Raw genomic sequence first — 14,347 nt, 5'->3', positions numbered from 1 at the left:
AACCAACTTATCGTGCATTGAGTTCAGTTCATTTTGCCAATTAGTCAAAAGTTTAATGATCAGTTTTCTGACCTTGTCCTTTTTTATTGCTATAACTGAGGGACAGAATCAGATTGGAGTCAGGTGGGCTATAACCTGCGGATTTCTTTGTCTAAGATACAAACATGAAGTGTTCACCTTGATCAGCAGTGCAGGAAATTGGGAAGAGAGAGAGCTGAAGACATAAATCACTTCACATACTCCAACAGAGTACTTGCTGATTATTGTCAATGAGAAGTTTACTGATCTAACTGCAGATTGCTTTAAACTGTTAAAATGGATTAAATGATCATAGAAAAGATGCTAAATTCTAAATCCTTGACACCATTGCACCCACATAGAATATATAGAATAGACGTTATTGATCCCACAGTGGGGAAATTCTCTTGATACAGCAGCACGCACACAAAGGCAAAGGTCAAAATTGTATCTGGCAAACAAAAAGCTTCATAAAGATTCACTAAATCAGTTACCATTCAGAAAAGGGAGTGCAAATGGAGGAAAAGTAACCTTCCAGGTCACTAATGGCGTTTTCACATCTGGCCCAGTCCAGCCTGGCCTTGGTAGCGTCGGCCCTGCCCCACATAGGTTTTATTCACACAGCCTTCTCAGGAACTCGGAAATCTCCAAACACGTGGACGGGACAAAAGATGCACAGAGAAGTTTGTGGTGTCCTCCTTATGTTAGTCAACAAAGGCAACCATGAGCATTGCTTCTTTTGGAGACTCAAGCACACTGCTTCCTGCTCTCTCTCCCAGTTAAAGTGCTATATGTGCTCTTAGCAGTCTGCCCTCGCGCTGGAGTGGCAGCTCCAAACTGCTGTCACAGGAGATGTTAACTCCCCAGCATCCAGAATGATGATGAATCACACATGCGGGAAGTGCCTGCTGGCCGATTCTACCCACCTATCGGAGACTCTTCCTAAAGGTAGGCATGAATTTCAGCTGGCCAATCAGTTGCCAGTCAATGTGTTGGGTCAATTAAGCCAAAAGTAGACCACCGATGGAACAGGTCTGAAAAAAATGGTCGGTTGAGCATGGAAACGCACAGGCTACCCAGATGTGAACACAATATACCCAACTAGGGCTAGTCCGTACCGACCCAGATGTGAAAGTGCTTTACGAGACCTTCAGAACGCAGCTTCACACTTACAATTCTGAATTCAATAAGGCGAGACAAGCCTTTTTCCTCAAAGTTATTAGTGATAACTAATCCCAACACACTAACCATCCTTTCATATCCCAATCTAAGCCTAATCCCTTTTCAATGAGAAAATCATGAACATCAAACTGGCAATTCATTCCTCCATGTTAACCAGCACAACCAGACCACAGCTACAGCTACAGCAACAATGTGAGGCAGCCTTCCTGGGGTTGTTTTACTTCTGGGGGATCTCTGGTTGTCTGGGGATTGGATCGCCTCCATGTTTTCCATGGGTCCTGGGTGGCAGGTCTGTGGCCCCTTACACTCACTACTGGACACTCCTATGGAGAAACCATACTTACATACACAAGCGCGTGTACACACACAGGTGCTCTCATGGTGCTCTCACAAGTATAGACTCAGGTGTTTTGTGACACATTTCCTTGGGCTGTGGTTGGCACTAATGCACCAAGAATTAATTATTCCCATGGGCTTTTCAGCAAACATCATTACTGTTGTATTTTTGTGTGTCCCTTTTTTTTCTCTTCCTGCAGGTCTAGAAGCAGAATTGTTTATTTTTCTGAACACTTTCGCCCTCACCTCTTCCTTTCCTGTCCTCTCCCTCTCTCTTTCATTTCTATCTCTGTGCTCGTTGGGATTAAAAATAACAGTCTTTCCTATAAGGTTTTTATATCAGGCAATGCATTATAGCTGAATCTATATCACTTCACCTTTGAGAGTAAAACTTGAAGGCTTGTTTTTGCCACTCAGACATCAATTCCAATTGTTTTCCAGCCGGACACAACACAGGGAAAAAAAGTTAATCTATATTATTCTTTTACATCCTCTAATACTGAAGAAGCTCTTCTGGAGAAAGGCTGCATCCCATCTCATCTCAGAATAACAACACAGTGACAGAATCTTGTCACTAATTTACACTTTTGGGGATAAATTCCAAAACATCTTGAGCATTTTCACCCAAAGCATCAAAGGAAAATGGCCCAATAACAAAATTATAATCTGATGTGTTGCTTTTCCGCAGAAACATATCAAATCACATTCGACAAATAATTAAGGGAATAATGTTTAAAAGCCTGAAAAGTATCCCAAACCAGTAATAAAATATTGCCTGTTCAACAGGAAAACATACAAATACTAATAACATAAAAAAGACCGTCTGTTTTTGTTTAATTGATTCCCACAAACTTTTTTTTTACAGAGGATTTCACCAGAAACACAAAAGTTTAAAAAACTATTTCATTATTGTGTTAATAAACAACAAAAAGGAAATCAAAGTGACACATATGATATTGAATAAATAACACAATGATGTTATTTGTTTATTGACATCTTTCTGTTACATAATTATCATTTTTCACAGTATGTCCTTGTTAGGATGAAACCGTGGAACAGGATTAGATCTGAGGGGACGGGACAGTCAGGAGTCCAGTGGGATTCAGCCTGCTGATCCCTCCATCTAGGATGCAAACACGTGACATATTCACCTTGACCAGATGTGCAGCAAACTGGCAAGAAAGAGAAAAAGATGAGAGAAACTCAAAATATCTTCTGCTGCATGGAGGAATGTTATATAACGGAGTCAGGAATCAGGAATTTTCTTGGCTATGTTGTTTTAATATTAATATCACATAGATGTGTTTTTCAAAGATGCAACAAAACTACAGTCTTGTACTAACTGTACAAGAATACTCAGATTAAAGGTTAAATCCATCCATCTCCAGGTGTTTTAAGACCAGAGAGGATGTATAGTAAAGACCAAATAAACTGCATTTCTCTATTTCACCATTAACTTCCTTTTAATTTGGACTTTTCCTTCCTTTCCCACCCACTTTTTATCCATGTGTTGTACATCGCCATGATGACATGGGCAGTGTGTGGGCTAAAAAAAGCAGCCACAACTTTAAGAGAAACAACATTATACCTTCAGAGAAGTTAACGTACTTATAAAGGCCTGCTTAAAAAGTTGATACAATTGGCTTTTTATAAATATTGTTTCAAAAACACATTTCCCTAAAAGGTTCAAAAATGGAATCCACATACAACATTTGAAATATTTCTAACTTGTTTCTTTTGTTAAAGACTAAGTTCACTTGTTTCAATACATATGCAGTGGTCTCTAGAACAAATTAATGCCTTGTGAGTCATCTCTGTGGGGGAAAAGCTCTGGCACTCCTGTTTCAGGAACTCGAAGTGAGCCACAGCTGAGCTGAGCTGAACACGGCAGGTTTTGGTCTCGTGTTTCCTGATATTCAGACATCTTGCCTCCGATTGGCTAACAGCAACACAACTCTACTACCGACTCTGTTTACTTTACAATGTTTTATCTCCACAAATAACACATGCCTGGAGGAGTTCTGCCATGTTGTGGAGTTGCTAATGCTAACAGTTAGCTTCTGCTAGCCCAAGCACGCTCTGCTCTCTCCTGGACGCTAAATCATTAACAATCTTCCCCGTCGTGAGGCAAGATAGGTGAGTCCATGAATGTGAAGTGACAGTGTGATGTAGATCCGTGTGGCTTTTATAATCCGAGCATTTCCCCATCTATTTTCCAATGGTCCCTAAAGCAGGAAACAGGAGTAGAAGACTATTTTCACATTTATCCTGCATGTGAAACTAACAGTTCCTGAAGCTGCTGAATTTCCCGACAGTTATTAAACTCAACTTAAGCGAATGTATTCCAAAGAGAGCAGAAAAGAAAAGTTTTTAATGAGAGGTTGAAAAGTTTGTTGTTGATAATCTTCAAAAGGAACAAACTTATTTTTGTTTTCTAAAATCTCAGAGGATTCTACAGCTTCTTCATCTGACAGAAATGGAGCATCCATGATTTTTATTATACTTTTACAAAAACTAAAAATAAGTGGCTTATGATGATATAAAAATTTTGTCCTGTTGGGTTAATTATTTCCTGTTTTCCCATTCAAAGCATTTAATTCTAATCCTCCTCAATTACCCCTATATTAAATTACAACTAACTGCTGTCTGAAATAATTCAATAAATAACAAAAATATTGAAATATGAAGTAGTTTTTTAATGAGGTCATGCGTTTTACCTAACATTTATTATGAAGTAATATTTCTCAGTGCATCTAGAGAAAATTGTGACAATGAGTTTGTGTGAGGGTCAGCTTTCTCACCATGACGGCGCTCTTCACAGCATGGCTGATGATCACAATGACGCGCCCTCTGTAGTTCTGGAGGACTCCTGATGCCGGACACTGCACCAGCTCTCCATCAGAGTTAAACACACTGTTGAAGGGAACGTTGACGCTGCCTGAAACATGACCTCTACTAAAGCTGGAGGCGATGGTGTTAAGGAGGATGGCGGTAAACAGGTACAGAAAATATGTGCAGTATAATGAAAAAGTATACAGGTGCATATTGATAATCAGAATATTGTGAAAAAGTTCTATAGTTTTAGTCTTTCATTTATTTTGGTAATTTTGGTGTTTTTAGTATAGAAAATTGGTTTTAAGTACCTAAACAGATAAATCTAGAGTTATCCAACAAATAATTTCCTTTAATCTACTTTTTGTGACCAAAGTCACCCCAAACAGAGCTTTGCCTAAGCTTCTACAGAGGTGAACAAGGGTTGTTAAATCCCTGCCATGAAAAAAGCATTTTCCTATTCTCCTGCAGGTCTCTCTACCCACTAATCCTGACTAATGAACGACTGACTTCTTAGTCCCTGTTCTACTGGGATAAATGCTTGAGACTCCCTTTTGCTGCAAACTTATGAGTAGCTATAACCGGCAAAATGTGTTCAGATTGTGACAAAAATATGAAATTTGAGATTTTTTATTTGTTTAAACAAGGAATTACCAAAAACCAAGGAACCAAACAAATATAATTTCCAGAAAAAGAGACTTTAAGTCGTCATGCGAGGTTCTGAGCAGTTCAAGTGGTGAATGCACGTACAAAGTTTATACATAAAGGGCTCCAGACTAACCTGTTGCACTGGTACTCCTAACTATTTTAGCACCAGTGCAAAAGTTATGGGCACCCACATACTTAACCACATCACAGTCGACATTTCAGTTTTATAGGTTCACTTTTTCAAACCACTGTCCATATAGACAATATTGACTTTTAAATGATTAACTAATAAAATAGTAAACATAGTTTTTTTTATTTGTAGCAGAATTGTGCAAGACAGGGAACTTAATGAAAAAGTGTTTAATTTGCTTCAATTAGCTCAAATTGAAACTTAAATACACCCCAAGATAAAGAAAATGTAATAAACTCTAAATTATAAGCGCTAATGTTTTAAGAGCTGAACATCTCAAGAACATCTTAAACTGAACACTTCATGGCTAAATGTCTGATGGATCATCCTCCATTGTAGCCACACGCCCCTTAGATTGACAACTTCAGTACTTTTTTCTCATTTTCACTGATTAGAATATTAAATATGATAAATACAGTATCAAGACTTGAGGTATGTTATTGAAATAGATTTGTAAACAAGACATAACTTATGGGCACACTCAATCTCAATGTCGAGTGTGCCCTTAAGCTAGCAGAGGTGGGTACCTTACATTTACTCAATTACAATTACTGAGGTAAGCTTACGATATGATATGGTGTGGTATCATATGGAATGGTATGGTCAGTGTTGAGAAAATTTGTTTAAAAAAACGAACTAGTTTGAAGTTCAGTTCATACATTTTAAAACAAACTAGTTTGTTTCTTAGTTCATAATTACAAAAATTTGAACTAAGTTCACTGTTCAAAGAACGAACTAGTTCAAAATGACTTTTTCCCTATATATATATATATATATATATATATATAGTGTAGAATAAAATGCCTTTATTGTCACTATACAGATGTAAAGTGAGATACAGAGCATCTCCTACACAGTGGAAAAAACATACTGGGGAGGGGGGGTACAGTTCTGCAGCGCTATGTACATATGGACAGTATATATATATATATATATATATATATATATATATATATATATATATATATATACATACGTATATATATACATACATATACGTATACATATATATATATATATATATATATATATATATATATATATACATACATATATATATATATATATATATATATATATGTATGTATATATATATAAACTTATTAAATAATTTTCCAATAGTTGGCACCCAAGTCCACACTCATACCCAGCTGCAGTTTTTACCCTACAATATATTCTCAGTAACATGAGGAAAATATAATTTGAACAGTTTTTTTAAATTGGAAATTATTAAACAATCTTAGGAAGCAGGCTGAGGTAGCAAACTCAAAGTGCAATATTAAAAGTGCAAAACATTAAAAAAGGTATAATCTTTCAGTTAAGTCCCTTTTCAATTTTTCTGAATGAACTTTGACTTGTTTATCTAAAGAAAATGAAAAGTTCAAGAACTTGAGTCATAAAGTGCTTGAATAAGTATAAAAAAAAGTGGGCAAAGTTTGCACAACAATGTTAGATTTTTCCCACCTGGATCATCACAAACCTTTTCAAAAATCTCTTTCATGTGGCCATATGAAAATCTTGGGCTAACCATTGATGCAAACGTATTGCTATTCCCGCTGCATTCGCTGGAATTTTCCTCCATGCTTCGCGATTTGATGACGTATGAGTGGTGCGACTCCATGACTTCCATCCTCCACACAGCATAGACATAAAAGTGTAGACACCACACCAACCACTACTGCCTGTCTGGCCGCATTTGCAGGTTCTACTTTCTATAAACTCTATGGTTAATAGAATGTTTTAGCTAGGCTTTAGCTCCGGAAAAGCTCCGTGGAGATCTGGAGCTAGAACGGCGAAAGAACGCGTTCATAAACCCATTCACGCAAGCCAAAACGAACAAACTCACTTTTACGTTCGTCAGGCAAAATACGAACAAGTTTAGTTCACGTTCACAAAAATAAAAAATAAAAAACAAACAAATTCATGAACGATCGTTCAATGAACGCATTCGGCCACAACACTGTGTATGGTATCAAATTTAATGGTATGGTATGGTTTGGTATCATATGGAATGGTATGGTATGGTATGGTATGGTTTGGTATCGTATGGAATGGTATAGTATGGTACGGTATGGTTTGGTATCGTATGGAATGGTATAGTATGGTACGGTATGGTTTGGTATCGTATGGAATGGTATAGTATGGTACGGTATGGTTTGGTATCGTATGGAATGGTATAGTATGGTACGGTATGGTTTGGTATCGTATGGAATGGAATGGTATGGTATGGTATGGTTTGGTATCGTATGGAATGGTATAGTATGGTACGGTATGGTTTGGTATCGTATGGAATGGAATGGTATGGTATGGTATGGTTTGGTATCGTATGGAATGGTATAGTATGGTACGGTATGGTTTGGTATCGTATGGAATGGAATGGTATGGTATGGTATGGTTTGGTATCGTATGGAATGGTATAGTATGGTATGGTATGGTTTGGTATCGTATGGAATGGAATGGTATGGTATGGTATGGTTTGGTATCGTATGGAATGGTATAGTATGGTACGGTATGGTTTGGTATCGTATGGAATGGTATAGTATGGTATGGTATGGTTTGGTATCGTATGGAATGGTATGGTATGGTATGGTTTGGTATCGTATGGAAAGGTATGGTATGGTACGGTATGGTTTGGTATCGTATGGAATGGTATGGTATGGTATGGTATGGTTTGGTATCGTATGGAATGGTATGGTATGGTATGGTTTTAGGGATGAGTACCGAATTCGGTACTTTTTAAGGTACCGACCGAATTCCATAGAACCGACCGAACACTGATTCACGTCATTTCAAACGGTGCCTCGTTTCGGTACTGCCAAGACAGTTGCGCATGCGCAAGAGCGTTATGTCGCCGGTCCCTGCGAGCCCGTTGTAAACAGAGCAAGCATGGTAGAAAGAACGCACGCTAAAGCTTGGGTCCACTTCACTAAATGTGATGGGTAACTGGGTGATGAAACTAGCGACAGACAACGATCTAAGTGAGACATCCTCATCTTAATCTGCTCCAGTAGGTAAATAAAATGTTTAAGATAACGTTACCTTGATTTGTTAGCTTCCGTTTCGCTAATGGTGCGTTCGCTTTCTCCTCGGAACTCCGAATTTCCGACTAGAAGAACATGAACGCGCTCTAAAGTTTGGCTTTACTTTACTAAATGCGACGGGTGATTGGGTGAAGGTAAAACCAGTGACAACGATCTAAGTTTGAGGCATCATCGTTTTAATCTGCTCCAGCAGCTAAATAAACTGTTAAAGATAACGTTAGCTTGATATGTTAGCTTCCATTGCCACCATTGTTATCAGCTAATGGTGCGTTCGCTTTCTCCTCGGAAATTCTAACTTCCCAGTAGGAAAAATCAAATGAAAAAGGACGGCAAAAGGAATGAAGATACACAGTAAATTTAGTTCACAGTAAAGATGTTTGCTTCAGTTTAACTATCAGCTTATAAAACTACAAGGACGATGTTAAAATACAAACTTGTATGTTATTTATCGTGATATTTATCAAATATGGTTATATATTGAGAAAAATATATATTTAATTATAAAAGAGAATTAAAATAATAAACACTGAAAAGTATCGAAAATTGGTACCGTTAAGTACCGGTATCGACTCGTAGGTACCGGGAATTAGTACCGGATCGATTCAAATGTCAAAGGTACCCATCCCTATATGGTTTGGTATCGTATGGAATGGTATGGTATGGTACGGTATGGTTTGGTATCGTATGGAATGGTATAGTATGGTACGGTATGGTTTGGTATCGTATGGAATGGTATGGTATGGTACGGTATGGTTTGGTATCGTATGGAATGGTATAGTATGGTACGGTATGGTTTGGTATCGTATGGAATGGTATAGTATGGTGGCCTAACGGTTTGTAGAAATGCTCTTTACTTGTACTTTATTTTACCTTCATGCTTTGTCCTCCAGGTCTGAGAATGGCCATGAGTTATAACACCATGATCTCTGCATGGCAGTATGAGAGCCTTTGTGGAGAACGGTGTCCTGACTACTTTAACTGGCTACATCTGTGAAGGTTAGAATCAAAGAGAAGCCTAGAGAGGCTTGAGGAAACAGGACCCAACAGTCATGCTGCTGAACTGCTCTGAGCTTGAGCTATCATCCCGGACTGTCAAAGACTTGTGTGACGGTCATTCTTTATACATGTTTCAACTAAAGCAAACAGCCCAATTGAAGGGCAGGGTGTGAAACAGCTAAAAGACAAAAAGTGACTGGTAGTTAATTTAACAGACATGTTAAGGATACTCCTCCATACTGCGGATGTCAACAGCAATGATCTTTGGCTTGCCGCCCTTGTTTCTTTTGGAGGGTCCGGCAACCGAGAGTTCACAGAGGTCGATGAGGTCTTCAGCTGAGATCCTGGGAGAAAATTCAGCTTTCAGGTCGGCCAGAGCGAGGGGCTCCCGAGACTACAAGAGATGAGGTGCAAGAAGGTGAGGCACATAAAGAAATATCTACAATAGAATTACTGAATATATTCAAAATAACAAACTAATCGTGAGGAGCCGTAGAGTCTGAATATTTTATAATAAACAGAAAATACCTGAAGGATCTCCATGTGAAACCATTCTTTTAAATCGTTCTAAAACATGGTACCAAGTTAAAAATGAAAAACCACATCAGAACTAGAGGGCTTAAATGAATCCTGTCTGTAATATTGACAGAGGACCATGATTTTATGCCAGTTTACTCTTGAACCCCAAATAGGTTTAATAAAAAAGCCAGAGGCGAGCAGCTGGGCGTAGAGCTCTGCAGTGGTGGATGAATTTTAAACCACCCAGACAACCTGGAAATGTGTTAAATTTAACATGCAATAAAAGCAATAACAATTAAAGCCTGATATAGCTAAAAAGAATGTGGTTATTAAGCAGTCTGGTATCTCTGTCAAACACGATGTTAACATTTTCAGTCGCCTTTCAGCAAACCGTAATCAGGAAAAAGACATTTAATTATTTTTTCTTGAAACTCTTGTTGTTTTATATTTTAATACACGTCCTCAGATATAAACCTAAAAGTTATATTTAAAGTTAAAAAGAAAAAGGTAAAAATAAAAAAAACTTCGTAGAGCTTACAGCTCAAACCACCCCCCACCCCACATTTTCTACTTTTCAGAGTGGTCATGCAATCCACAGTCACGGACTTGCTGTGCATTCTACTTCTATAAAGTGAAATAATTCAGTACTGTGGCTTCTTAAATTAGAAGTGGGTGCCTCACTAAGGTGACTCTAGTAGCACAAAGCATCGTGATGGAATATGAAGCCTCCCACAGGCAGATTACGGAACGAACGATATGTCCTGCCACGAAGGAAGCTGCTGCTTTCCAAAAGCAATCATGGAAGGCCAAAGGAGAGCCCTTTCACTGTGAAAACCTTTTTTTTTTTGGATAAACTCTGAGCTGTCTGTCAGGAGCATGCAGCACCACATATGGCTTAAAAACGACATGCCAGAATAAACATCATTATCATAAAACTGAAATAGAATTTGTTCACGTGTGTGTGTTTATGTGGTTACCTATGTGTGCAGGTCTAAACTGTTTATGTGAATCGCTAAGTGTTTGTGAAAGTGGATTTGTCACCAAGAGCGTTGTTTTGTTTTTAAATGTTGTGTATGACCAAAGCCCAGGTCCCATCTGCGCCACACCAACAAGCCAACCCAGAGCCCAGGTCCTACCCGCACCAGAGTCTGGGGCCCCGCATGCCCCAGCAGCAGAAGGACACAAATAAATCAACCCAGAGGACAGACTTGAGCCCAGGGAAGAGGGGTGGGGGCAGCCAGAGGACATCAGGGCATCAGCCCCCAGCCAAAGGGAACCCATTTGAGGCCACCAAGCCTGGAGCTCCCAGCCCAATGTCGCCCCTACCAATACAGGCCAGGCCCAGATCAAGGCAACCCCAAGCGCCCACCCCAATGCCCCGTGAGGGACAGCCAGCATGTGACAACCAAGCCAACCCGGCCCCACTCCCAGTGAGCGATCTCCAACCTCCAGTCCACACACACACACACACACACGCACACGCACACACCATGGCACACACACACACACACACACACACACACACACACACACACACACACACACACACACACACACACACACACAACTATAAATGTGGACAATACCACTGAACAATAATTGAAGTGTAAGTGAATAACATTCACTGCGCAACAGGAGGAATTTCCCACATCCTTCTTGCTATAGAGTAAAACTGCTCTGGCATGTTATGGCACCCGGATCAACCATTCTGTCTGCTTCAGCTGCCAGGACAGGACAGGTTAAGAAAAAAATCGTAAACCTGAAATAAACAACAGCAACAAGTCAGGCCAGGCTGAAATGGCAAGATGCTGCTGACTTTTGATACGATTCTTCCTCCAACAATTTTAGGAATGCGTCCGATTGCCGAAGGATAATCCTATCAGCTATTCCTGCTTTGTTAGGTGTGTTAGGAGTACTCTGGTCTTCTTGGAAACCCGTTGGGAACGCTCCAATCAGAAATCGGGGAGATTTAACACGTTGGATTGTCATGACCCAGTATCGCAGAATGCGTAGTGTGCCCCAAGGACAAATCGGCATGCATCCCGTTGAATGTGATGTCAGAAAGTGAAGTGGAGGAAGCGCGGTTCGCAGAGAGGGGATTACGTATCCAATGGCGATCTCAAGTGGTTTTATGAGCTTTAGGAATGTTTTGAGTGAAAACAGGTTGCATGTAGTGTGTTATATTTGCAATGAGGCTGCACACCACACAAACGGCTTTATTTGTTATTTATGTTATCATCACGTGTGTTTAGAAAATTTCTGAACTAATTTTGAAGTTGCACTGTAAGAAACTGTAAGAACCGGGCCTTTTTTGATTCGTTTGCTGCCTGCTTGGACAGCTGCGCCCGTCATGATCTTGTGCATAAATCTCAAAGTAAATTCCCAAGGGGATCTAAAAAAAAAAATCATCATTAGGGGCTCAGATTTGAACACAATACAGTATCTCGGTTAGCAAAGGCATTCCACTAATATAACTGAACAGAATCAGATCAGCCAGGAGAAACAGCAAGCTCCATCCACGACTGGAAAGAAGACGTTGGGGGCTATTGTTGCTAAAAGGAGTTCTGTAAATCAAAGGCTTTGGTTGCACCTCCAACCAAAACCCTGAAGATGCTGAAATAAAAATGCAGCTGTTATTCCCTTGAAGTGGAAGTGTGTAGTTTCCTGGTGCTAGTGGTCAGTGCATACACTTCAGGTTAGTTTTACACCATATCGCCGAGTGTCGCTAGTTTGAAAAAACATTATGGTAAATGTTGTTACCTGTAGAGCAGAGAGCATGCAACCACTGGTGCTTTCCGGATCTCCTCGAGATCCTGCGCCTGCCGATGACATCATCATAATACAGCAATACCACTCAGCCAAAATATATTGCGTCTCTTTTTCCTTTCTGTTCTTTCACATAGGTTTTGGAAAGAGTTTAGCAGTTTTTAAATTAAATGAATGTTTCTTACTGCCTAAATGTTTTTGAATGTGGTAATGCAACTTCCATAAGTCGTACATCCTGCCAGTCATCTAGTGTGGCATCATCGACAGGCGCAGGACCCCGAGCCGGCCAGAAGGAAACATGGCCTCTAAAATGTTGTCCCCCAAAGACGTTACACCCACTTCCTTTGGGTCTAGACCCGATTTTTAAGGTTATATGGTAAAAAGCCGCCAATAAATTTTCTGCAACTGGACATAATTTTATTCATTTTCAACAATATTGATGGATATTTCCAGATAGATTTCCTCTTTAAAGAAATGGTTTAGCCATTTTACAGTAGGTTCATGTGTAAAAATGATACACACACACACACACACACACACACACACTTATGCATGTCCTATTTACAGACAGAAATATATGCAGCTTTTCTTGGTAAGACTGATGAAGCTCTGCATGGTTATTTAAATGTCAGAATGAGCGGCGCGTGACAGCCGAGGATGGCCACTTTTGGATTAATAAAGTATCTTTGAATTGAATTGAGTTTCGCTGGCCTGACAGTGATGAGTCTAAACCCAGCCACAAAGAAGCGGACACAAATCTTCTGTAGTTTGTGTTTGTGGGTGCTACAGCGTTAATGTCGAAGGTTACCCCACAAAAAAAGAAAATAAAAGATTACCTACAACTCAGTGTGTTGAATATTTATAGGTGTTGTGATGCTTGGATACAATAACCTCTGTAAAAGGGATTCTCTGGATCTGTAGAAGCGAGGAAATATTCAAACGCTTGAACAAATATTCTGTGGAGTCAGAGCATAATCTCCGAAACAGAACTCCAAAATATCTGTCCAGTATCCTTTCACACAGGTAGAGGGAAAAAGACAAGAAACACTGGGGTCATGGCCGCTTAGGAAAATGCTGACAACAAATACTCCAAACCACAAGACACACTAATTTCCTCACAGCGGAGGAGTAAAAAAATATCCTGTCTGCCCTTTTATAATCTTGCCCACCCAGCAGTTCTCAGTATTAAATAAAACATGATTTTCTTTTCTAAAAAGCAGAAAACATGCATTGCAAGATGAATTTCACTTCCACGTTTGTAGACAAAATCCATCCATCCATTTTCAACCGATTATCCGAAGTCAGGTCGCAGGGGCAGCAGCCTAAGTCGAAAAGCCCAGATTTCCCACTCCGCAGCTACTTGTGCAAGCTCCTCCGCGGGGATCCCAGGGTGTTCCCTGACCAGCCAAGAGACATAGTCCCTCCAGCGTGTCCTGAGTCTTCCCTTGGGTCTCCTCCCAGTTGGACGTGCCCAGAAAACTTCACCAGGAAGGCATCCAGGAGGCATCCTGACCAGATGCCTGAGCCACCTCAACTGGCTCCTCTCAATGTGGAGAAGCAGTGGATCTACTCTAAGCCCAGGGCTGCACGATTTTAGCAAAAGACTGAATTGCAATTTTTCTAGCAGAAATTACAATTTTGATTCAATTAATAATTTTCTGCAAACAAAGGTCCGACATTAGCCTGCCAAGCCATCCTGTAGATTAGGTGAAAAGATGGTCTAGATTCTAATCTAGTAAAACAAATCATTCACATTAATATTTACTATTTAATCATACAATAAAAACAGTTAAAGCTATTAATATTTTCTCCCATTATG

General features: G+C 39.6%; 1 protein-coding gene across 2 annotated transcripts in view; it reads right to left on the bottom strand.

Moving 5' to 3' along the window:
* Nucleotides 1-2,487: 2,487 nt before the first annotated feature.
* The window catches only part of tbck (TBC1 domain containing kinase), a 59,819-nt gene continuing 47,959 nt past the window's right edge, over nucleotides 2,488-14,347 (bottom strand). For both annotated transcript variants that reach the window (XM_015943704.3, XM_054744815.2), the window contains exons 24-26: nucleotides 9,474-9,637; nucleotides 4,338-4,497; nucleotides 2,488-2,708 (exon numbers count right to left, since the gene is read on the bottom strand). In XM_015943704.3, the coding sequence (XP_015799190.1) occupies nucleotides 2,598-2,708; nucleotides 4,338-4,497; nucleotides 9,474-9,637 (435 nt within the window). In that variant the 3' untranslated portion in view covers nucleotides 2,488-2,597. The remainder of the gene's footprint in view (nucleotides 2,709-4,337; nucleotides 4,498-9,473; nucleotides 9,638-14,347) is intronic.

This window comes from Nothobranchius furzeri, chromosome 6 (assembly GCF_043380555.1).
Source record: "Nothobranchius furzeri strain GRZ-AD chromosome 6, NfurGRZ-RIMD1, whole genome shotgun sequence".
NCBI lineage: Eukaryota > Metazoa > Chordata > Actinopteri > Cyprinodontiformes > Nothobranchiidae > Nothobranchius > Nothobranchius furzeri.
Note: the sequence above shows the minus strand (reverse complement) of the source record. Positions and strands in the feature narration are given on the sequence as shown.